Below are 25,721 nucleotides of genomic sequence, written 5' to 3'. Positions count from 1 at the left end.
AAAATTAATTTTTAACTGGAGGATAAATACAATTTATTTTGATTATTAATTAACGACAGTATTTCATTTGCAATGATTAATTGCGAGTTAATAGCAAAACACGTGACGAAGAAATTAATTTGCACATAATAAATTAGATCCCCACACTGCGTACATACATAGGTACGTGCGTACAAGGCAATGTACTCTAGGCAAACACATACACATTTACTAACAAATGCTTTGTGTTCAAAGAATGTTCTTAGAAGGGATCCAACCCAAGCAAATTGGTAAACACAGAAAAAACAGCAATCAAATCATACCCTCTCTTCGAAGAAGAATAAAAAAAAACATGTAAAAAAACTGTAAGTTCGGCCGGGACGAACTTTGAATACCCTCCACCATTCGGAACGAATTTGGCAATTCTCAAAAACAATAAAATCTATTAAAAATTCTTTAAAATCTTAAAAATACCGAATGTAGCTGTTATATTAGGGTCCATACGACGACACGTAACTGCGTAGGTAACATTTGTCATAAGCCATTACAATATTCAAATGCGATACTTAAAAAAATCGGTTATAATGTCGATAAAATCAAAATACCGAATATCGGGAGGTACCGCTATATGGGATCTACACAAAGATGTGGACCTGCACAGACAATTTTCTGTCTTAGGCTGTAGTATCCATTTCGAACTTTAAATACCAAATTTAAAACAATTTCGGTTAATAATGTCGCTAAAATCATCAAAATACCGAATATCGGGAGGTACCGTTATATGGGGGCTATACGAGGACGTGGACCTGCACAGACAATGTTTCTGTCTTAGGCTGTAGTATCCATTTTGAACTTCAAATGCCAAATTTGAAACGATTCCCGTGAATAATGTCGCTAAAATCATCAAAATACCGAATATCGGGAGGTACAGTTATATTGTCCAAAACGTGGACCTACATGGCCCATTTACATTACCAAATGTCCTGCAGATATAATAAACATTTGAGTAAAATTGTATTAATCTACTCCATTTCGTTCGGAAGTTAGAGTGATTCTCACAGACGAACGGACATCCCTGAATCGACATAGAATTTTATGCTGATCAAGAATAGATATACTTTGTGGGGTTTAAAATTTAGATGTGACAAACGGAATGACAAACTTAATATACCCTCCATATTATGGTGGAGGGTATAAAAACATTCTCACGAACTATCCTGCGAACACAATAAAATCGACACCCGAGCACCGAGGGAAACTCGCCTTCCCTCTACACGCATACACAAACATTTCATTTCCTCTAAAAATCCCGGTGCCAATAAATCATGTAAGAAACCCAAATGACAAACCAACAGCAACAACCTCCATGCAATTGACCGGAAAAACTCGAAAAAAAAACTGAGGCCTAGCTGCCATCACCAAAAAAAAAAAAAAACAAACCTACCCACCTTTTCTTGCTTTACACAGCGCGATTGCCTTAACCAAACGCAATTCGTAGAAATGTAACAGCTAAAACCTATGATTAGCCTAAGTTCAGTGAAATAATATACTTTCCAGTTGCGACCTTCAATAGACCATTTCTCGAATCAATCACACGCACACAATATTCTTGGGAATGACATGTTATGCTTTCTTTTGAAGGGATTATATTTTTTTGCTTTGTCCCACTGGCATTGGAACACTGTAGGCATAAGTACATATGTTCGTGTGAAAAATATAATATGGAATAAAGAATTAAAGAGGCAAGCTAAGCGAACGACAGGGAAAGTTTTTATTTTATGCTTAGACGACGTTTAAAGAGTTGTATATACGCAAAAGGTACTTTAAGGACTAGACCTGCGAAGTTATTTTATATATAGACTAGCTGACATGCATTTAACATTTTATAAAAGAATCTTTGTTGGTTCAAAAAAAATAAAACAAATTCAAACATTTAAAAGACGTAATTATTGTAATACTTTAATGCGTTAACAAACAAATATCTCGGTCTACCAAACGGCCAGGAAGAGCTGACCATGAGAAAAGCAGGAAAATGCCAAATTTAGTCCGCATACACGAAGGGTTTGTCCTTCGGATTTATTAATTTCATAGCAAATGCCAAGCGTGTAGGAAACTGCAATATTTTTAAGTTGAGTGGGATTTCTGTTGCAATTAGACAAATCGAGGTAGCAACATACTTCCCCGAAATTGGCGTATCCTCAATTTAATTGTTGTGTAGTTTTTTGACTGTTAGCCTAATACAATTACACAGGCGTTGTGGGTCAATGTTTCTTAAGGCTGCAAATACATAAAGAGCTTGAAGTCATGGCTAGGCATATTAATGCCAAATTATAATGGAAAACGACGGCAGGATTTTAGTGCGGCTCTGTAATTCCTTTGTGAAATGTCACAAAATAGGCCATGCCATGACTTCAAGCTTCTTATGTACTTAGCCCTTAATAAAATCATATCCCAATCTGAATCGATTTCAATATAACTTGACAAAATTTACTTTTACACCAAATTCTGTCACACCTTTCATATTCCATTGAAGGTACATACCGTGTTTGGTGCATCAAATATGTGAAATCGGCCGAGAATATATATGGAAGCCATATCCAAATCTTAACCAATTTCTAATTAATTTGTCAAATTTATTGTTGTAACCAAATTTCGCCAAACATTCTGAATTTCATTGGAAACGGACATACATATCGTGTTCGGGGCATAACATACATGACCGAATATATATATGTGAGCCATACCCAAACCTCAACCGATTGTTATATAATTTGGTAAATTTTTTTCGTCGCTCTGTCCGAATTTCATCGGAATCGGATATACATATCGAGTTGGGTGAAAAAAAAATATGTAAAATCGGACGAAATTATGTATGGCAGCTATATCCAAATTAGTACCAATTTCAAAATAATTTGGCAAAATTTTTTATACCCTACACCACAAGGTGGTCAGTGTATTATGTCTTTGTGCATTTGTTTGTAACAGGCAAAAGGAAACGAGATAGACCCATAGTTCCTTTTGATGATCTGCATAGAATCACATTCTCAGTCGATTTATGCATGTCCGTCCGTCCGTCTGTCCATGTATTTTTGTAAACAAAGTACAGGTCGCATTTATCGCCCGATCCAGATGAAATTTTGCACAGATCATTTGTTTGGCCCAAGGACGAACCCTATTGAAATTGGAGATAATCGGTCAAAATTTAGATATAGCTCCCATATATATCTTCGTCCGATTTGCCTTTTATTGTGCACCAAACGTGTAATATCAGCCCGAATTGTATGGAATTTTGCACATACAACCAAATTAGGCCTGAAAATATGTATGCCAAATTTGATCGAAATCAGTTCAGATACAGCTATAGCTCCCATATATATTGTTCATCCGATTTGTTACTTTTGTCCTCCGCAGCCGTAATATGCGCTCTGCAACAACAATATTTGGGAAAATATATCAAATACAGCTCAGAAATACATTTGCTAAATTTTATCGAGATCGGTTCAGATTTGGATATAGCTCCCATATATAACTTCGTCCGATTTACTTTTTATTGTACACCAAACGTCTAATATTGCCCAATGGGATAGAATTTGGCACATACGACCGAATTGAGTCTAGAAGGTAGTATGCCAAATTTGGTGAAGATTGGTTCTGATATAGCTATAGCTCCCATATATACTGTTCATCCGATTTGTTGTATTTGTTACCCACAGCCGTAATATGCACTCCGTAACAACGATATTCAGGGAAATATATCAAATACAGCTCAGAAATATCTTTGCCAAATTTTATCGAGATTGGTTCAGATTTGGATATAGCTCCCATATATATCATTATCTGATTTGAAATTAATTTTGCACCAAATGGGCAATACAAGTCCGAATTTAAAAGATACAAAAGCTTCGGCATATTTAGTCCTTTGAATTTTAAATTATAATTATAATCATAGCGTGTATGATTCAATTCTCCCATAAAAACTTTTAATTTGTATGTGGAGCTTAACTAAATTAGCAAAGTGGTGTAGGGTATCATAAAAACGGCCCCGCCCCGACTTTAGGACTTTCTTTACTGGTTTTAACCAATTCCGGCACTCATTCCAAATTACATTAGAATCGAACGCACATATTGTGTTTGGTGTATCAAATAAACGAAATCGGTCGAAAAAATCTGAACCGATTTCAATATAATTTGGCAAATTTATTTTCTGATCAAATCCCGTCACTCATTCCAAATTTCATTAAAATATAACATACACGTCCTGTTTGGTGCATCAAATAAACGAAATCGGACAAAAATGTATATGGGAGCTATATCCAAATTGTACCGATTTCAATATAATTTGGCAAATATATATTCGTTTAAAATTCCGTTACCCATTCCAAATTTCATTGAAATTAAAGATACATTGAGTGTTTGGTGCATCCAATACATGAAATCGGCCGCAAATATATATGGGAGCTATATCCAAATCTGAAGCGATTTCAGTATAATTTGGAAAACAAATTGTTTAGACAGATTCCATCATACATTCCAAATTTCATTGAAATGTGGCATACACAGCGTGTTTAATGCATCAAATAATGAAATCGGCCGACAAATTCAATATATATATGTGAGCTGTATCCAAAATTGAACCGATTTCAATATAAATTGGTAAATTTACTTTTGTTTCAAATTCCATTTCATATTTGTAGACTGTAGTAGTTTTGGGAGGTACCTCCGATACTGTTGCTTTATATCCAGTTCCAAGTAGAATTTCAAAAAATTATATAGCCTATGTTACTTTCACACAATGTTGTAGTATACTTGGACTTGGAGCGGTTTTCGAGTCCATAAACTAGAAACAAACATTTTTCTCTTTTATATATAGATTTTCAATACCAAAAGTCCTACAGAAAAAATACACATTTGAGTGAAATTATATTAACCTACTTCAATTCGTTCGGAAGCTAGAGTGATTTCCACACACGGACTGGTCATCGTTAAATCGGCATAGAATTTTATGCTGATCAAGAACATATGTACTTTGAGAGGTCTAAAATATATAGGGTGAAATGAAAAAACTGCAACCAACTTCAGACTTCTGTCATTTCTAAGCCACTCGTCCGACAGCTGTTCAAATTATTCCAGTGACAGCTCACTATATTGTTTACCAGCGTACAAAAGCATTTTGGTGAGAATTTTCCAAAAAAAAAAGTTATTCGTAATGGAATTCAAGCGTGATAGTGCGATTTCTTTATATTTGGCTGAAAATCCACAAGTGGATATCGTTAGAGCACTCCAGCGTTTAAATGTGAATAAATCTTTTGTGTCTCGTACCGTCGCTCGTTACCGTGACGTCAAGGAAATGGACGGAAGAAAACAGCAACATCAGCAGAAATGTTTCGAAAAGTTAAGATGCGACTCGATCGAAACCCGCGTCGCAGTGGCCGAAAATGGCTCGTGAGCTGAACATATCGCAATATTCCATTCGGCAAATATTGAAAAATGAGCTCGGGGTAAAGCCATTGAAATTCCAAAAAGTGCAAGAACTTACACCGCAACAGAAAGAAAATAGATTCAAAAGAGCTAAGGGCTTGACCGATTGTGGTGAACTGTCGAATTTGGTTTTCTCCGATGACAAAACATTCGTTGTCCAGCAGTTTGTAAATAAACAAAATGATCGATTGTGGTGAACTGTCGAATTTGGTTTTCTCCGATGACAAAACATTCGTTGTCCAGCAGTTTGTAAATAAACAAAATGATCGTGTTTACTTGCCAAAGAGGCAAAAATGTGCCCCTTCGGTTGCCCACCAGAACTCAAGCGTCGGCCATGGCGATGGTGTGGGTCGCCATAACAGCCGATGGTCACTCTCTGCTCGTATTAATCAACAGTGGCATCAGAATACAAAATTATCGCGAAAATATTCTGGAGGGTGTATTAAAGCCTTGGGCACGCAAACATTTTGGCCGCAGACCTTGGACATTCCAACTCGACTCAGCACCATTGCACTCAGCACGCGCCACCCAAGAATGGTTACAAAATGAGGTTCCTCGCTTCATTTCCAGCGCACAATGGCCACCAAAATCTCCGGATACCAATCCGTTGGACTATTGTGTCTGGAGTATTTTGGAAAGCAGTGTCGATCATCGCAAGCAAGCGCTTCGCCGGGAATGGGCCAAAATACAGCAGAGCAACATTCGGGCAGCGTATGACGGTTTCATTGGCCGTTTCAAGGCCATAATTCGTGCCAAAGGTAACCAATTCGAACAAATCTAAACTTATTCTAAAATTTGATGCTATTTCCGAAAATGTAAAAATTATAACGTTTGACTTTGTTGCAGTTTTGTTATCTCATCCTGTATATTTCGAGGTGTTACAAACGGAATGACAAACTTTACCCTCCATACCATGGTGGAGGGTATGAGAAAATGTATTTAGGGAGTAGCTTTGTTCTACATTCTGTAATTTTCAATTGCTCTGTCCAAGCTACCCAACTTACCCGACGAATTTTGACTAAAGCATATTAAGGTAGCCTAATTTTTGAATGGTAAATTTTTGAGGAATGACCAGATTAGAAGAATTGTTGTTACAACAACAACTCATGCTAGAATCAATACGCTAAAGCAGCTATCGAAAGAAAAATTATAAACAAAGCACACATGATCTCTCTTTCCATTCATTTAAGAGGGCGAACATATGTTTATAATTTTTTCAAAATTATTCGTTTGACAACATCTGCAAGAGAGAGCGATTTGAGAGAACATTTTTAACAGTTTTTTCACTGATAGTTTGCAAATTCTTGCTGTACAACTGTCTTCTTGCAATCACTTGCAACTCTTCTTCTCCTTCCAGTTAATTATATTTGGACAAACAATTTAAAAACATATTTATCTTGGAAATCACAAACGTAATTCTTTTTTCGGACATTTTATATTTCTGCATGATTATTCTCTATTTATGACGCACAAATTGTTTTGTTTTGACAAACCAGCTGTTTACTTTTCACATTTATATTGCAAAAGAGAGTGAAACTACCTTACTCTCTCAGAAAGAAGTTGATGTACAATTCCTGTAGGAAAAGTAACCAGACACACCTTATATAAGTCACCAAATAATTGTGTTACTCTGATTTTAGTTATATTAAGGGTCAAACTTTCTTGCCGCTAATTTGGTGTTTCGGTTTTTTGGGGTTCAAGTTGAAAGAAAGAATTAAGACACAAAAAAGTTTTGAGTTATCAGGCAATATTGTTGGCTATTCTTTATTTGCTATTTAGGTACAGCAGTACCGGAAATATATTTGAAATACGTGCCGCTTGACAACACATTAGCACCTTTCATGACTTCCTATGCGCTATCTGAATTGACTAAATGACATGCATATCATTGGGTTGAAATCATTTTAAATAGATATTTATGCCAGTAAATTACCTACAATGGCTCTGTTTTTTATCATTACATATGGATGTAAATTGTTGTTGTTGTTGTACGTACATAGGTTTTTATGGGGAAAAGGGCATTCAACTATTCTCGTGAATAAATGTAATTTATATTTAAAGTTTTTCCCATGACATTCAGGGAAATTTTGGTTTTTTCCTTGATTAGTTCATTGCCATTTTAAAGAATGGACTTAATTAAGTTTGAATGCTCAAAGTGTGCTGGAATAAAAAGTTATTAGGAAAAATGAGTATAATAACGAATTTTCAATTAATATTTTGCATGATTTCGATTTGTGATATCTTAAAATAAATAAATAACAAATGAAAGAACAGTAAGTTCGAACGGGCCGAACTTTGAATACCCTCCAGCATTTGGAAAAAATTTGGAAATTTCAAAAAAAAATAGAATTCGTTATAAATGATGTTAAAATCTTAAACATACCATATATAGGAAGTAACCGTTATTTTGGGGTCTATACGAAGATGTGGACCTGAAATTTTCTGTCACAGGCCGTAGTCCCTATTACGAAGTGCAAATACGAAATATGAAACAATTTCGGTGAATAATGTCGCTGAAATCAGCAAAATACCGAATATAGGGAGGCACCGGGGTTATACGAAGACCTGAACCTACATAGACAATTTTCTGTCATAGACTGTAGTACCTATAAGGAATATGAAACAATTGCGGTGACTAATTTCGCTGAAATCAGCAAAATATAGAATATAGGGAGGTACCGATATATGGGGGTTATACGAAGACCTGAACCTACTAAGACGTGGACCTACATGGCCCATTTTCAATACCAAAAGTCCTGCAGACATAATACAAATTTGAGTAAAATTTTATCAACCTACTTCATTTTGTTCGAAAGCTCGAGTGATTTCCACAGACGGACGGACATTGATAAATCGACATAGAATTTTATGTTGATCAAGAATATATATACTTTGTGGGGTTTAAAATGTATATTTCGAGGTGTTACGGAAGGACAAACTTAATATACCCTCCATACTATGGTGGAGGGTATAAAAATGAATAAATAAATAAAAAGTAAAATCCGTTAGATAGAATTCTGTTAAAATTTTAAAAATACCGCATATAGGAGATTACCGTTATTTTGGGGTATATACGAAGACGTGGACCTGCAATTTCCTGCGACAGAATGTAGTACTCATTAGGAAATGTTAATACGAAATTTTAACAATTCCGGTGAATAATGAAGCTAAAATCATCAAAATACAAAATATAGGGACACTAATGTTTTTTTTTTTTCCAAAAACAATACATTTTTCTATCCATTAACGTGGAAAATATGCATTTCCTTTGCATAGAATAAACAAAACCAACTGTTGAATGCTTAGACGTCTATTTGACACAGTAACACTCCAGTACAGAGTTGCAGTTTCCTAGTTGCTTTGAAGTTGAACAACCCTTATTACTGTGGCGTGGGTACAATTAAGACAAGGTAGGGCATAGAAATCACTTGAACACATTTTTTTCTTTAGATATTATAATTCACATTACAGTTTTAGGAGAAACGAATGTCTAAAAGTGTCACTTTAATGGACGTGCACCTGCATAGGCTGTAGCATGGCTCAATAATGGTGGGAATACATAAAGCGGCGGGAATACATTATCCGGCGGGCTTAAGTCATCGGCTGGCTTCTTCGGAAATGAACATAGGAGCCTAGGGCCAAAATCGAACTAAGTCAACCTAAAAATCCTTTGTTCATCTACGAAGAAGCCAGCCAAATATGCGCTTTATGTATTTCCAGCCAAATACAAAACTGTTACATATTCAAAAGTCTAGACTAGAACACGATATTACCAAAATTTGACGCAAGACATTTGTACTTACCTCACTCAATGCCGACATTGACATCACTGGCTTTTTATGTCAATCAAGGGGTGGAAAATATATCAGCTGTTATTTCGTGCTACCCCAAGTTTTAGCCCCCTTTATGTATATCACACAAATTTCTTCTGCTTTGTAGTTTACAAGGAACAAAGTGTAGGAAAATATTGCAGAGAACAAAGAAAAACATAAAAAAGGCTAATAATACAATATAAAACAATTACTTTCAGAGGTCCTCTTGTGAACCTAGTAGTGACTCACTCAAAACATGCCGCAACAGCAGCAATGACTGGGTACTGATGACTGAAATGGAAACAAGAATTCTATAGCAAATTTAAAGTAAGATGAGGATCCTAAATATGTGTAATATCTTTAAACGAATACTTGATTTTTTTATCTTTTAAGGCTCGAAAGTCCCACGATAACCGTATTGCAAGTGTTTTCTTAAACGTTGCATTTCGTTTTCCGGTTCAAGTATGCCTAGTAGTTTACTTTTTGCCAATAGCAGCGAAGGTAGAGTATATACCTTATCAACTAGTTCGGCAGCATGGAGGGAGTTCCCCTACAATGGCTTGGAATTCAAGAAAATCTCAGCTGTTCCCAATTTTATGTGGGCTATTGGTGGTGATCGTCAAGTATATGTTCATGTTCACGGCCTGGATGTGCCCATACGAGTAAAAGAAGAATCATACGAAAATGAACGTTGGTTGCCCATTGAAGGGTTTTCCAAAACACTATTGCCCACAGATCGTTTTAAATATTCCTCTGCCGATGGCCAACAAGATCGATCTATCGAAAAAATACGTCTACCATCAATGGCATGGCAATGGGATGGTGATTGGCATCTGGAATTGGATTTGGATGGAAATTCCCTTGGTGAGGATGGTTGGATGTATGCTCTAGACTTTCCAGCTACATATTCGGCAAAGAAATCTTGGAATTCGTATGTAAGGCGACGTAAATGGGTGAGGTTTCGCCGCTATAGTGCTTTAAATTGTTGGTGTGCTGTGGCACCATTACACAAAGACCCCACACAGGAGCCTTTTACCGATGTGGCAATAGGCGGCACAAATATACCTAATGCTGCCACTGGTACATTAGTCGTTTGGGCTATAACAGCTCATGGCAGGGTAAGTTCGTCCTGGAATTTACACTGTGTTTCCTATTAAATTTTCCATTTAAGGCTATGTTCCGGAGCGGGGTTTCTGCCACAGCTCCCGAAGGACTCCGTTGGACAACTATTCCAACTCCACCTACTTGCGAATTAGCCCAACTTAGTGTTGGTCCAACTGGTCTGGTTTGGGCTGTGCTTTTCAACGGTCATGCAATTGTACGCTCAGGTGTAACCCGTGAAAATCTTTCAGGCGACTCCTGGTTAGATGTTAAGGCACCATCTCATGCCAATAACCAAGAACCCGCAAGCGGTTTAAAAATAGTTCAGATATCAGTTGGCACAAATGCTGTTTGGTGTGTTTGTAATGATTGCAGCGTATGGTTTAGACGAGGCATTAAGGGCGATCTGGCTGGAGTATGTGAAGACGCTGCTATTGGCAGTGGTTGGGTCGAAATGATAGGAAATATATCTATGGTTTCGGTTGCTGCGAATGATCAGGTGAGCAATTTTAGAAAACAGGAATGTTATTTTTAAAGGATAATATAATTGACCGTTTTCAAGGTATTCGCTATTGGATCTGCCGATCGAGCTCTTTACTACCGCTACGGTGTTACGCCATCAGATCCAACGGGGAAAAAATGGCGCCTAATCCAATTACCAATGCAAATAAGCCGTACTTCAAGTTCCATGTCAATAGCTTCTCGCCGAAGCGGTAGTTCATCAACACCCGGTTCGAAACAGCAAAGTTTTTCTAACCTTTATAATAAAGAAAAAGAAAAAGGTGTTGTGGAAACATGTGCACCAATAGAAAATGTTGTGACTGGAAATAATTGCAATAACGGACCACCATCCAGGCTAAAAGGTGAACTCTATCGGCATTACTCAGATTCACCACCCAACATTGGAAGTCTCAATTTGAATGAACGTCACAAGAAACGTACTTCTGCGTTAAGAGAACTAACCCATGCTTCTAGTGCCCCTGGAACAACTGAGGTGGCCGAAGTTAGTGGCAAAGCATACGAAACACATTTAAAAAATCCCAGAGCGTGGTCCCCGGTGCGTAGCGTTGGTTCTATGGTAGGCACCGAGGCCCACCCTGAAAGTGATTCAACCGTATTTGATGCTGACTCTACACACCATGGCTCCGATGCATTTTTGGATGACGATGATCATGCCGGTATATATTTGTCTGTGTATTTAGATTTGTGTATACTATAATTATATTTATTGATTAGGATCCCAATTTTGGACCGAATGCGAAGTTATGTGGTCATACTTAACAGCTGGAGCTGTTAGCATTAACCCGAGTAATTTACCAAATTGGTTCAATGATCAAAGTTCTTCAACAGATAGCCATATTAATGTAGACTCGGCTTGGCGGAAAGATATTGTGGAAAAACTGCGGAAACGACAAGACAAATTTAATACATTAATAAGTCAGGCGAGATATGAAAAGGCAGTCGAACTTTCATCATGGATAAAATCTGCTGAAGCGCGCTATCAACGTCCTGGTACTCTGGATTTTGAAGATTGTCTAATTGAACTGGAGTGGGTGAGCGGCAGCTCCGCCACTACGCCCACATCTCAAAATCCTACAATTCAAAAGGATTCTGATTCTGGAACATTTACCGTACTAAACCCTGATGGCGTAACAGCCAAAATTCAATTCTCTTTATCGGCCATAACATGTGTTATGTGTTGCAGTGAACCTGCCTCCCCACGACTAGCCATACATGTAACAAGCCTTGTAAGTTCTAATTGCTCTCCAGTTCGTCTACTCTTCTCCAGTGATTCTGAAATGGAAGATTGGCTTTCTCATCTAACATCTGTATGTTGCCAAATAAATGAAGTCGTAGCGAAACCTGCAAACAATTCTATATGGGCCACCACCGAACTGGGTGATGTTTTTGTCTTCGATCCGGCTAATATGAAAAGTCAACAGTGGGAAAGTGCAACAAATAGTTATAAGCAAGAAATGGATGTTAGCACCCTGGAAACTCCATATTATAATACGCTACATAATGGGTTGGTATTTTTCGAGTTTCACAAAACAATAGGCTTTTGTGTAATTTTATTAATGGGTTTTCAGAATGCCTTGTGGATCCGAACTAATAATTTCCGGCTGTGTTTATGATGACGCTGATCAAATACGTTTCGATTTGCAATGCCATTCGTCCCTTAAGGTTGGGGTAAAATTTGAAAAACATCGTGTCATTGCTATGCACTTGAACCCAAGGTAAAAATATTACCATCTAACAGAAGACTATTTTCGGCAAGATGTGTTTAAATTATAATTCCTTTGTTACGACACAGGTTTAATGAAAAAACAATTGTTTTAAATACCATGGAAAATTCTGAGTGGCAGAACGAAACGAGATATGATAAGATGGTATTCGCACCAGGCACAACTTTTACATTGAAAATAAGGTAAACTGTTATTTATACTCTGTAATTTGTTAAATTAAAAAAGCGGGTTATAATCTCCGTACTATATCTATCCGTTTCTTTCATTTTAGAGCGCTGGAAAGTCATTACGCTGTTATGGTAAATAATTCATATTTTGTGGATTACAAATACAGAGTGGACCCAGACTCTGTAACTTGTCTATATGTGAGTGGTCGAGTTAAACTTTTCAATGTCACGTATCGCTGCCCAAATGTTATACTCAACCCCCAGTTAATGTTTTGGAGACAAGTTGGCGGACATATAAAGAAAGTGTTTAGCTGTTCTGCTGGCGTGGTTTGGGGCATGACATGTGATAATACGGCATGGGTATACAATGGGGGTTGGGGAGGCAATTTTTTAAAGGGACTTGAGGGTAATGTGGGTAAAATTAATCCCATGATAGATACACACAACTATTATGTGTATGAAAACCAACGCTGGAATCCTATAAGCGGTTTTACCACAAAAAGCTTACCGACAGATCGCTTTATGTGGAGCGACGTAACCGGACGGCAAAAACGAAGTAAGGAGCATACCAAACTTTTGTCATCACATTATGAATGGATTTCCGACTGGGCTATTGATTATAATATACCCGGTGGTTGTGACAAAGAAGGATGGCAATATGCTATTGATTTTCCAGCCACTTATCATGCTCAAAAACGCCTAACAGATTGTGTAAGGCGCCGTCGTTGGCTGAAGAAATGTCGTCTTGTTACAAGTGGGCCGTGGCAGGAGCTAAGCCATTCGAAAATACTCGATGCCGCTTTGCAGGTTTTGCCAACGGACAGTAACAGCGTTAATAGTGAGAGTATGGATGAGATTCCAATATGTGCCTGGGCCATAGCATCTAATGGTGATGTACTATATCGACATGGTGTAACTTCCTTGAATCCTAAAGGCGAAAATTGGGAGCATATACCCAGCGAGCAGCCCCTGGTTGCAATTAGCATAACTCCGGCAGGTCAAGTATGGGTTTTGGGCAAGAACGGTTCTATATTTTATCGTTATGGTATTACCAAATTAAATCCCTTGGGTGAGTGTGTATTTGCTAAAGAGCCATGCTGTTTTATTAATATATGAATAACTTTTCAGGAGATGCATGGCAGCCGATTGATGCTCCAAGTGGAACAAAATTTAAAGCCATTTCGGTTGGCCAAGGTGGTGTATGGGCCCTAGATAGCACAAATCGATTGGCTGTACGCAAAGAAATAACCAAAACATTCCCTGAAGGCTCGCACTGGCAATTTCTGCCCAATGTGGCAAATATACCACCACACACTGATACTCACTTGGGCTTTAAGGCAATATCTGTGGGGGCGGAGGTGTGGGCGGTCGCCATGAATGGTGTACTTTGCAGACGCTGCGGAATTACCAAAGACAATCCAGCTGGTGCTGGCTGGAGTATGGGTATTCCGGTATGTTAAGTAGTTAACAGTGTCTAGATATATACATGTAATCCTATCAATCTCTTGTTTACTTATCACAGGGTCAATGGCATCACTTGTCGGTAGCTGGTTTTTCATAAAGAAATTATGAACATAATATGAAAAAAGTCACGTAATTTTTGGATCGTCTTCGCTTTTGTGTATATATTCAATTTTAAGTATTTTCAATAACAATGAATAATAGTTGCCTACACGTCTTTTATGTGTAGATCCCTTCACACAAGATTTTTGTATAAATTCTATAATTTAAATGACACTTGAACTTTTGTAAATTCAAAAAATGAAGATGAGTTCAATGTTTGAACTTTTTGCGAAGCTCATCGTATGTCACACTCATACTTAGATACTAACCTTTTTTTACGGTCCGTGTCCCTTCTTTTCAAATACTTCAGAGATGATTGCAGACCGATAGATTAATGATCTCTCCACATTCCATAGCTTGTTATATTCTTTAATTTATTTGCATAATGTGAAAATTATTTATAAGAAATTTACTGCTTAGACTGTTTAGTTTATTAATAAAAATTATATTATTCTCTATAATTTTTTTTGCCAAATACCATACAAGAACAACTTCATATTGAGTTAAAATAATAATATATTTAAACGAATAAGCAAATGAACCGCTATTTATTACAATGCAGCATAACATTTGGAGGATATGTCTTAATAAAGAAAACATATGCGCATATACCATATACCTTATCAAGCAGTACACACCACATATGTTAGAAATCAGGCTAAATGCAATTTTTTTATATAATCAATGGTGGGATTAACGAAAAAATTATAGGAGAAACTTAACATTTTAATAAGAAAATTATAAATGTATAACCTTCGGCTCTAAACAACAGCTTTCACAAACCAACTGGCAAAAATAAAAGTTATAAATAATTAGCTAATAATTCATATTTAGCGGCAATTATGTTTTATTCTATCTAATCTTTACAATTGAAAACAAATCTGAAACTTTCATCTGTGGAATCTCCTTTCAAATTCATAATACCAATCAATTTGATTTTGAGACAATGAGGATTTTGACGATGTCTTCAATATGTGAACAAAATCTTTATGAGTTATTTCATTCGCATTAAAATCCCTTTGAAATGCATTAATCGCTGCTTCGTTACAAAGATTACAAATATCAGCACCCGAATAATTATTCGTTAGTTCGGCAATCTCATCAATATCAACATCTGTTGCGAATGGCATTTTCCCGCCGTACAATGTTAAAATTGAACGTCTGGATTGGTAATCTGGTGCTGGTACATGGATTAATTTGTCAAAGCGACCCGGCCGAATAAGAGCATCATCAACCATATCTGGACGATTTGTTGCAGCTACGACCAATATGTGGTTATTAGAATTTAATCCATCTCGAGAGTCCGATCCTAAAATTCCATCCATTTCTGTTAGAATTGTGGACAGAAGACGAATTTGAACATCTCCCGAAGAAGAGCCATTGGCAGCTCGGCGGCCTATCAGAGAATCTGGAAAATATTCCAAGGATGAAGTTTGAAGTCACATATACATATATTTGAGTATTTACCAATCTCATCTAAAAATATCAAACATGGGGAATTTTTTCGGGCGGTATCAAACATTTTTGCTATAAATTTTTCAGCACAGCCCACATAGGGTGAGTATACTTCAGCTCCTGAAGTGGCTATAAATGTCATATTGGCTTCAGTGGCTAAACATTTTGCTATGGTTGTTTTGGCACATCCAGGTGGTCCATATAGAAGTATACCTTTTGGCAGTGTTAATCCGAAGCGACGAAAAGACATTTCTTGTTTTAGTCCAGCTAAAACAGTAACTTCTAAGGTTTTTTTCAGATGATGCATCCCGCCAATGTTGGAAAATCTTTCATTGGTTTTACAAACGCTGACATCAGTTTCTCGCACTGACACGGGTTTGGCTTTTTTTAAACACTCTTGAACAATCCATTCTTGGGATTCATTTGATTTGGTCATCATAAGATGTGTAATATTTCGTACAAGCAAGGCCAGGTCAGCAAGAACGTAACCCTGTGTTTGTTTTGATATCCAATCCAAAAGTGTTGTAGGAAACCTATTATTCGGAAGACTTTTTTGAAGTAGTTTCTCGATAATTTGCCTGCGATCCTCTATAGTCAATGCAGAGATAACAATTTCTTTGTCGAACCTTCCAGGCCTCTTAAAACCTTCATCTAAGGCGTCTGAATTATGTGTTGTGGCCAGACATAAAATGCACCTTTTCGATTGGCTCAGCTCGTCCAACAGTGATAGAAACTGTGTTAAAAGGCGCATTGAATTGGTTGTAGTTTCAGAGTAATTCGCTTTATTTTTGGCTTGTGGGCATAACAAGTGTACATCTTCAATAAGAATTACATTTATACCTTGGAGAAGAATGTAAATCGTCAAAGAAAATTTTGTAAATATAGCAAAAAAAATACTAACCTTTGGAAGAGAAGTTGTCGTTAAAATATTTAACGCTCCTAAAAAAATTTCGTAATTCTGTTTCAGACTCTCCTGGATACTGTTTAATTAAATTCGAAGATTTCAATCTGAAAACATTGCATTTACATTGATATAGGTAGTCTTCAACCAGTGACGTCTTGCCGCACCCAAACGTTCCAACAATTAATGAATTTAAATTCATTCTTTGTGAACTTTTCGACTGTATTTTTGCCGATTCGAGCAAGTCGTCAAGTTGTCTTCGGGCTTTGTTAAACACGGGTACATCGGAGCATACAAAGTTGGATCCGTCGTAGCAGTTGGCTATAGAAATGTTGCCAATTTTAATTTTGGTATCATCGGTGACAACAAATCTGCCGGAATTGCTTTGATTGCTTATGTCTATAGAGATATAGTCCACTCCGATTTTCTTGAACTCTGGGCTTAGGACAATGCATGATGTACACAAGTGATATTGTTGCAACAAAATCTGGGCCATATCCTTTAAATTGTTGCATGGAAATGATGTAAATTTCTCAATGTTGTTGGGACTAAGTGAAAATGTAACTTCGACTTCCTCCAATTGTATTACTTCTTTCCGATCCAATATTTCTATATTATGAAGAACGAGTTGACAATCATCATTCCTAGGCATAAATTTGCAAACTGTTATGTCTAAAAAACAGACAGATCCGGTATCTCCATTTCGAGGAAATAATTGGCAAAGGGTAAAATTCAATTCGTCATTTCCTTGCAAATGGAACCAACACTTGGCCCAATCGCCGGGTCTCCCAATTCTCTCGAGTACATCCCTCGGCAACAAACACTTCTGCGACACAACATTCTCAACTGTTTTTAGCGGTAGCGGTAACATTCATATAATTACTATTGTCCCCTGTGCCGATAAATTTGTATGATATGTTCAAGTGTTAACCCTCCTCTGAAGAGTGGATGGTACAATATGGCATAATTCATAGTGTTCCAAACAGCTGTTCTAATCTATGCTAAATGTCAAATTCCATACTTGTTTACACTCATGGTACCATGGTATAATTATTACATGTAGCAGCAAACCCCAGCTGATTTGACTCTGTAGTAATACTAGTGTCAAATTCTATTTGACGTTTTATTATTTCCATTTCTTAATATACAATAGGTATACACCCATGGTACAATGATATCAAGGTAGGGCTATGATACCATATGATTTTAATTTTTTTTATTTTCTTGGCCTAATATGTCATCTTTATTTGTTTATGTATGTGTTTTCTTTTCAATAACAAAAAAATTGTTCAGAAAACATTCAAATTCGGATGTTTTCAAAATGTTTATTTCAACGTATGCATCGACAAAATCTAGAGTTTTTGTTGCGATATAATCCTTTAGAGATATATAGTACATGATTTTGAAAAGAAGTGTTGACCTTTCATTCAGTTATCGCGTTTTTTCAATTATTTATTCAAAATAAATTCAACAAGTTGTTTGATTTTTTATTGTTTTGATACTAATTCTGACAGTACAAGCCAAACAGGTAGACCTCTATACTTGCAATTTTTTCAAAGTTGACCTACCTTCTCTTCATTGTACCATGTATACACCATGGTACAATGATATCAAGGTAGGGCTATGATACCATATGATTTCAATTTTTTTATTTTCTTGGCTTAATATGTCATCTTTATTTGTTTTTGTATGTGTTTTCTTTTCAATAACAAAAAAATTGTTCAGAAAATATTCAAAGTCGGGTGTTTTCAAAATGTTTATTTCATCGTATGCATCGACAAATTCTAGAGTTTTTGTAGCGAAATAATCCTTTAGAGATATATAGTACATGATTTTGAAAAGAAGTGTTGACCTTTCATTCAGTTATCGCGGTTTTCAATTATTTATTCAAAATATATGCAACAAGTTGTTTGATTTTTTATGGTTTTGATACTAATTCTGACATTACAAGCCAAACAGGTAGACCTCTATACTTGCAATTTTTTCAAAGTTGCCCTACCTTCTCTTCATTGTACCATGGTATACACTTATTAACATATTTTGCCTAATAATAGAAAATAACGCGGTTGAATTTTAAATTTAATATTTCAAAAATGTATACAGGTAGTCGCATCGACACAGCTGCTGGGACAATGAACTGTTTGACAGAAGAATATAGATGCATCAACGCTTGGGAACATTGATATGTCAAAATTTTTAAAATGTTTTGTCAAAAATAAGTAGATTTTTATATGTTTTCTTACACGACGCAAATTGGAGGTTGTAATGATATGTATTTTTCAACAATTTTTACAAATTTCAATAATTTTTCATTCACGATTTTCAATTTTAAAATCGGTTTGACTGTTCATTGTGTCGATGCGACTACTTGTATTCTTCTACCATGTTCACAGCATACCATGTTAACAGTTATGTGACGTGAATTGTTCGCAAACATCAATTGATATATCAAAAAATTTAAAGGGTTTTTCAAATATAAGTAGATTTCTATATGTTTTGAAATGCGACGTAATGCTAGGAACGCAATTGGAGCGAACGACGAATTTTTTCGCGGCGTATGTTCGTCGTCAAAAATAAAACACATATGTGTATATGGAAGTGCACACAATCACGGCACCGGCGAAAATTTCGTCGGTCGCCGCGAACTCAATTAGCTTTATTTCTATTTCATACGCCGGTGACCGGCGAACAAAACAGTACAAGGTGGCCATACTTGTACGAATTTTATGTGTTTTAGTAAATAAAGTTACTTTTTACTTTAAAATTTGTTATGGTCACTCTACTATCTGTTACTCGTATAAAAAAAAAACATAATTAATTTGTTTATTTATTTGTGTACTTGCACCTGAGTGAAGATGGATATCAGTGAATTTATAAAAGAGAAGATGGACATAAGTGAAATTATAATAGAGAACGTAAAGAATTATGTGTTCTTGTATAATTCATTGTAGTCAACAAATGAGCAAAAAGTAAACAACTTCATCAGCTGTTTTATAATTTCGTCGGTATTGTGTTCCATACGACGAATTTTCGCGGCTCATTTTGTCGCCGCGTTGGACGAAATTCGTCGTTCGCTCCAATTGTGTTCCTAGCATAATTCGGAGGTTGTTATAAGTTGTGTTCCAGTACTTTTTTAGTAGTAAAACTAGCAGAAGAGAGAACAGTTCGAAATGTCATTCTCATTTAGGTTTGCTCCAAAAATAAGGGAACGGAAAATTAGCAGAAATGCGATAAAATGTCAAAATTCAAAATTCCAAAAGTAAACAGCCTAAATCGGACTGGTGAAACCTTACTGAAAAGAGCGCCAACATTTTAAAATGAGAATTGAAGACGATAAGTTAAAATTAATAATTTATAATAATAATTAATAATCTGATTCCTCATTCAGCCAGTCCTCTTCACTGCTGGAATCACCCAAAAGTGAATACATAAGTTGCCCCATGTTTTCTCTTTTTGTTTTTTGCACGACAAATATTAGTTTTTCCTTTTGTTTTCAAGTTGGTTATTTTCTTTATTGAAATGTATCAATACATTTTCAACCTTGTTAGCCCTGCCAATTAAATGTCAAATTTACAATATGCACATTTCTGCTCGGCCAAATTCACGTAGCTAAAACAAGCAGAAATGTGCACCACTCAGCGCCATTTTTTTTCTCGAGAGAGCTGCAAGTTTTGCTAGTTTTTGGTGTACGGGAACGCGTTGTAGCAGAATTAGTGCTAATTAGTACTAATTAGCAGGTTCTGGAACACAACTATAATTGGCGTTTTTCAACAACTTTTACGAATTTAAATAATTTTTCATTCAACATTTTCTATTCTAAAATTGGTTCGACAGTTCATTGTCCCAGCAGCTGTGTCGATGCATCTGCATATATTTTTCTACCATGGTCACGGCAGAAGAATACAGGTAGATGCTTCAACGCTTTGGAGCATTGATATGTCAAAAAAATTTAAATGTTTTTTCAGATATAATTGGATTTGTATATGTTTTCTTATACTACGTCATACGGAGGCTAATATAATTCGCGTTTTTCAACAATTTTTACAAATTTAAATAATTTTTCATTCAACATTTTCAATTCCAAAATTGGTTTGACAGTTCATTGTCCCAGCAGCTGTGTCGACGCGTCTACCTATATTCTTCTACCATGACTATGGTGACAAAAATCTATTTTCAAAACAAAAAAACTTTTTAATTTAAATGTCTTGGTTCCACTATCTACGACGATCTTCATTCCTTTACTTTAAGATCAGGATTTAATTAGAAAGCACATTCTTTCTTTATTTTCATTTTCTTTAATTTCTTTGACAAATCATACTTGTATAAAGCTAATAATAAAGCTGCATTGCATTACATGACTTAAGCCAGTTAAAAATGCATTTTATGTATTCCCACCTTTAATGTGTGCTTCCATTTTTTTTTTTTATTTCAGCCTTAACATTAAAATATGACACAATGACCGGAACGTTTTTAATCTGTTTCATCTTCAGTACCACAATCGAAAATATATTCAATTTTCCAAGCGAGATGGCATCTCTCACTTTTAACCCCTAAATTGTTGATTTTGTCATTTCACTACCCTCAGAACGGGTGTTCATTCACAGAATATTTTTATTTAGAAACAATTAATATTGTACTCATACAACACTAATTCAATTAAATTTGAAAGCGGCAAAAACTCCACTAAACGCAATGTATTCTACTCTAATGTAATTAATAATATCCATCCGAATAAATTACGTTTGGGAAAAACGTATCGTGTCTACCAGAAAATCTCTATATTGTAATATTTTTAAACATGGAAACGAAAAAAATGTTCCCCTCTTTGTTTATCAATGGTGAGCATAGTTATAAATAAGAATAATTGAAAGAAAAAAATAAGTATTAGCATCGTTTTTAGCTTTGATTGCGCTGTGTACAATACCTTATTTGTTCGTGGGGGTTGAGGCTGGAACAAATTCGAAAGTTTTCGAGCTCACTGATCGGTTTATAGACGTACGCCATGAAGGCCAATGGCTAGTAATGTTCTACGCTCCCTGGTGCGGCTATTGTAAGAGAACTGAACCAATTTTTGCGTTAGTAGCGCAAGCATTACATGCCACCAACATACGTGTCGGCCGTTTGGATTGCACTAAATATCCAGCTGCGGCAAAAGAATTTAAAATACGCTCTTATCCAACTATTATCTTTGTCAAGGGTAATATGGAGTACACCTATTCGGGCGATCGTTCTAAGGACGAATTAGTAGATTATGCTCTGAGAATGAGCGGTCCGCCGGTACAATTAGTAACACGAACAGAAAGTGTGGACATGCTCAAGGGTTCACATACCATATTTTTCATGTTTGTGGGCCCCCAGGAAGGTGTTGTATGGGATACGTTTTATGTGGCAGCTGAAAATTATCAGGAGCATGGATTTTTCTATGCCACTTCTGCAGATGTTGCTGCACAACATTTCGAGTTTGAACACTTACCAGCAGTTATCGTTTACAAAGAGGAACAGCATCATTTTTATCCACACGCTCACAAAGCCCATGAAATGGATCCCGAATTGGTTAATGAGACAATTCATCAATTTGTTAATGTCGAGAGATTTGTGGCCTTTCCCAAAATAACTAGATTTAACATAAATCAATTATTGAAAACCAAAAAGTACCTTGTGGTTGCTGTCGTAGAGGAAGACAAATTAAGTCAAATTGCAACGCATGAACTGGAATTTCGTGATATGGTAGAGACTGTTATTAGAAAACATCGTGACCGCTATCATGACAAATTCCAGTTTGGATGGGTATGTATAAGCCGATTCGTCAAAGTAACTTAAAATTGCTCACCAATGCACATCCCCTTTCAGATTGGAGATCCAAGCATTGCACATTCAATTATCATGGATGAAATGCCCACCCCTCACATAATTGTTATAAATTCTACAACTCAAGAACACTACCTGCCTGATGATGATCCAATGCAAATGACACCACAAGCTTTACATATATTCCTGGAAAGCATTCATAATGAAAGTGCAACCGCATTGGGTGGTGATACTTATTTTGTACGCTTGAATAGGGCACTATTCGAGGGGAAGAAGGCGCTCATTGAAATGTGGCGCGGCAACCCCGTATTAACATCAGTTATATTTGGTCTTCCGTTAGGATTTCTTTCATTAATTTTGTATTCCATCTTTTGCGGCGACTGTCTGGTTACCGAAGAGGAAGAAGAAGACCACGAAAAGAAGGAGTAAACTATCTGTAGATGTGTTTATCGCTTAAATAATATGTTTGATATCAATACTACGCTACTAAAGAAAACAAGTCGTTACTCTTCCATAATGCCGATACATTTTAAATCTGGTGAATCTATATTGATTTTTTTGATGTTTCCAAACGACTAGACCCATCTATAGAACTGACATTTTAGCATTGTGTAATACAGACTTCAACCAGAAAGGTGATCATTATGACAGATGTACGTCGTAAACTTTGTATTGCGAGCCAACTAGTTCAGTTAAACTACTACTGTATCCAACTTTCTAGTCCAATTTTATGTTTTATATATTTCATATCAATGGAAATCTGTTTATTTTTTACGAGTATGTTTTTATTAAAAAAAAAAAACTAAAAACTTAATTACTTGTTTAAACGAAAGTTTTGCAAATAAATGGTTACTAAGCTAAGAGAGTTGCAATGAATTTTTCCTTACAAAAATAATAGAAGATAACTCAGCCCCCGTTTGGGATTATGAGAATAATAAACCAAATGTTATGGCTAGTTACCGCCAATAATCAGCATCCATAGTCATCATCATCGTCCGAATCAATTGCTGCACGACGTCTATCGTACTTGACAGTGCTCTTACTTTGAGGCATCTGTGCATTTACGCTTTCTAAAATGCTTACAAATTGGGCATCATCCAGTTTTCCCCTTAATTGGCCGGTCTGGGCCATTCTCAAAACCATATTTTCAAAGACTGCTGCCTTTTCGGGCTTACTAATTTTTAATGTGTTTACTGCAAGAATATAAAATTATTATTCCAATTTTTTCCTTTAATAAAATGGAAACACATACGTCTAGCTCTAGCTTGTTGATCAAGGACCTGAGAGAGAATTGCGTGTTTCATTTCTTCCTGTTGCCGCATTTGATCTTCTTGTGCCTTTTGTTTTTCTGCAGCATTTCCGCCACCACCTCCACCGCCCTATATTTAAATAAATAATAATTAACAATTATGGTTATTGTTAACATTTCTGTTAAATGTACTATGAAGAACTACAAACCAAGACTTTATAATTAATTTGTTTAATTTTAAATAAGATTCATAATATAATTTTATAGTAGTCGAGTATAGCAGTTTTTGGAACCGCCCATGGCCCCAAAATGCATTAATTGAAAATAAATAAAAAATCGCCAAAAAAGACCGATTAGCAATGGACTATACAATATGTTATTGTCCTGGATGAACCTTTTGGTAACAAACATGCTTCTCGTGTATACCAACATACAATGTACCAATAATGAATCTATTTAACTTCAGAGTTCTCATTGTGGATCACACGGAGAACCCAGCAAATAACAGTCCAAATAGTCTACGTAAATAAAAATTCTAATATTACCAGCAGTTTATATATTGAGACACAAGTTTCAACTATGCACACTATTTTTATTTCCATAAGAATGACTCATCCCCAATTATTTATTGAGTAGTATTTGGGGTAGGGCCAAATTTTCATACCGGAGATGAACATGGAACATATTTGGAACTGCAAATGTCACCTTTGTGTTACATTTTGTTCTTCTTTCCAACATGTGTGTCCCCAAGCTAAATCAAAGGTGATTCTTGCCGGTTAAATCATCACATCTCATGGCAGAGAAAATAGCGATTGAGTGCACATTTTCATTAAACATTTACTTACATATTGGGATTGGAGCTGTGCCATACGCTGGGCACGGATTGCGTCCAAATCATCGGCCATTTTTCCAAATTTATAAAATATCTGTCAGCAGCGTATTATTATCCAAATACTAATTTAATCTCATATTGTCTAGGGATGACAGCGGGTAAAAATAAAGCACGTTGGCCACATATAGAACTTAGTGATTGATGTTCTTATTTTCATAATAATGGTACAATAATGCAGGTAGATGCATCAACACAGTTATGGTAGAAGAATACGATTGGGAACATTGATATATCAAGAAATCTTAAATGTTATATCAAATATACGTAGATTTTTATATGTTTTCTTGTACGACATTATCCAGACATTGCAAATTTAAATAATTTTTCTTTCAACATTTTAAATTCCAAAATTGGTTTGACATCTTGAATTTAATACAATGCAAATATGTTGAAAAACACATTTCATAACATCTTCTAAATTAATGTGTTTAAACCACATTTTCAACTTAATTTTGGATATAACCAACTTTTAAATCGATTTTTCCCGATAATATATATTTTTTACAAGTTTTCATTCATAAATTTGATTATTATTTCTTCGATTTGAATTAGAACACTCCAGTAACAGTCTGGGTGCATTTCATCAATGCAATGCAATGTAGTTTTATTATTAGCTTTATGCAAATACAATTTCTCAAAGAAATTACACAAAATGAACATAAAGAAAAAGGTGTTTTGAGGTGCGTACATTAAAAGGCTAGGTATATTAATGTCAAATTATAATGTAAGACGACGGCAAGATTTTAGTGCGGCTCTGTAATCCCTTTATGAAATGCCACAAAATGTGCCTAGCCATGATTTAAAGGGTTTTATGTACTTACACCTTTTGGATTTAGTATGTAGCTAAGAAGGTAAAGTCATGTAAAAATGTTTACAATTTTCATTGTCAAAATATATATTTACAAATCCATTGTGTATACACAAAATTAGCGATGGGAACTGTTTTTATGCATTGATATTTGACAAGTTAAATTACAGAAAATACAGAGCTGGGAATACTAATTTGAAATGAGGTTACCTTTATTTCATTGTACCATGGCAGTCACACTCATAAAAAGCAAAAAAATTAA

General features: G+C 35.8%; 4 protein-coding genes across 5 annotated transcripts; 2 read left to right on the top strand and 2 right to left on the bottom strand.

The window, feature by feature from the left end:
- Nucleotides 1-9,297: 9,297 nt before the first annotated feature.
- Nucleotides 9,298-14,487, top strand: LOC101893738 (tectonin beta-propeller repeat-containing protein). Its single transcript, XM_005176857.4, has 11 exons — nucleotides 9,298-9,413; nucleotides 9,488-9,596; nucleotides 9,663-10,387; nucleotides 10,441-10,869; nucleotides 10,933-11,548; nucleotides 11,607-12,396; nucleotides 12,461-12,607; nucleotides 12,685-12,798; nucleotides 12,888-13,852; nucleotides 13,912-14,234; nucleotides 14,306-14,487. The coding sequence occupies exons 3-11, from the start codon at nucleotides 9,734-9,736 to the stop codon at nucleotides 14,342-14,344; spliced, it is 4,077 nt and encodes a 1,358-aa protein (XP_005176914.1). The 5' UTR covers nucleotides 9,298-9,413; nucleotides 9,488-9,596; nucleotides 9,663-9,733; the 3' UTR covers nucleotides 14,345-14,487.
- A 270-nt stretch (nucleotides 14,488-14,757) lies between these two features.
- LOC101893905 (uncharacterized) lies at nucleotides 14,758-17,702 on the bottom strand. Its single transcript, XM_005176858.4, has 3 exons — nucleotides 16,703-17,702; nucleotides 15,814-16,641; nucleotides 14,758-15,754 (listed from the first exon to the last, which is right to left on the bottom strand). The coding sequence occupies exons 1-3, from the start codon at nucleotides 17,571-17,573 to the stop codon at nucleotides 15,237-15,239; spliced, it is 2,217 nt and encodes a 738-aa protein (XP_005176915.1). The 5' UTR covers nucleotides 17,574-17,702; the 3' UTR covers nucleotides 14,758-15,236.
- Nucleotides 17,703-21,251: 3,549 nt separating this feature from the next.
- On the top strand, nucleotides 21,252-23,375 carry LOC101894077 (protein disulfide-isomerase TMX3). 2 transcript variants are annotated; one of them, XM_005176859.4, is made up of 3 exons: nucleotides 21,252-21,540; nucleotides 21,603-22,489; nucleotides 22,553-23,375. In XM_005176859.4, the coding sequence occupies exons 1-3, from the start codon at nucleotides 21,501-21,503 to the stop codon at nucleotides 22,937-22,939; spliced, it is 1,314 nt and encodes a 437-aa protein (XP_005176916.1). In that variant the 5' UTR covers nucleotides 21,252-21,500; the 3' UTR covers nucleotides 22,940-23,375. The 2 variants fall into 2 exon arrangements, with proteins under 2 accessions (XP_005176916.1, XP_011296306.1); XM_011298004.3 differs by having other exon boundaries at nucleotides 21,591-22,489.
- Nucleotides 23,274-24,764, bottom strand: LOC101894247 (programmed cell death protein 5). Its single transcript, XM_005176860.4, has 3 exons — nucleotides 24,605-24,764; nucleotides 23,763-23,889; nucleotides 23,274-23,703 (listed from the first exon to the last, which is right to left on the bottom strand). Exons 1-3 carry the CDS (start codon nucleotides 24,662-24,664, stop codon nucleotides 23,480-23,482), a joined length of 411 nt encoding a protein of 136 aa, XP_005176917.1. The 5' UTR covers nucleotides 24,665-24,764; the 3' UTR covers nucleotides 23,274-23,479.
- Nucleotides 24,765-25,721: the final 957 nt, after the last annotated feature.

Source organism: Musca domestica, unplaced genomic scaffold (genome assembly GCF_030504385.1).
Source record: "Musca domestica strain aabys unplaced genomic scaffold, Musca_domestica.polishedcontigs.V.1.1 66, whole genome shotgun sequence".
Lineage (NCBI taxonomy): Eukaryota > Metazoa > Arthropoda > Insecta > Diptera > Muscidae > Musca > Musca domestica.
The sequence above is the reverse complement of the archived record's forward strand: the minus strand, read 5'-3'. Positions and strand labels throughout refer to the sequence as shown.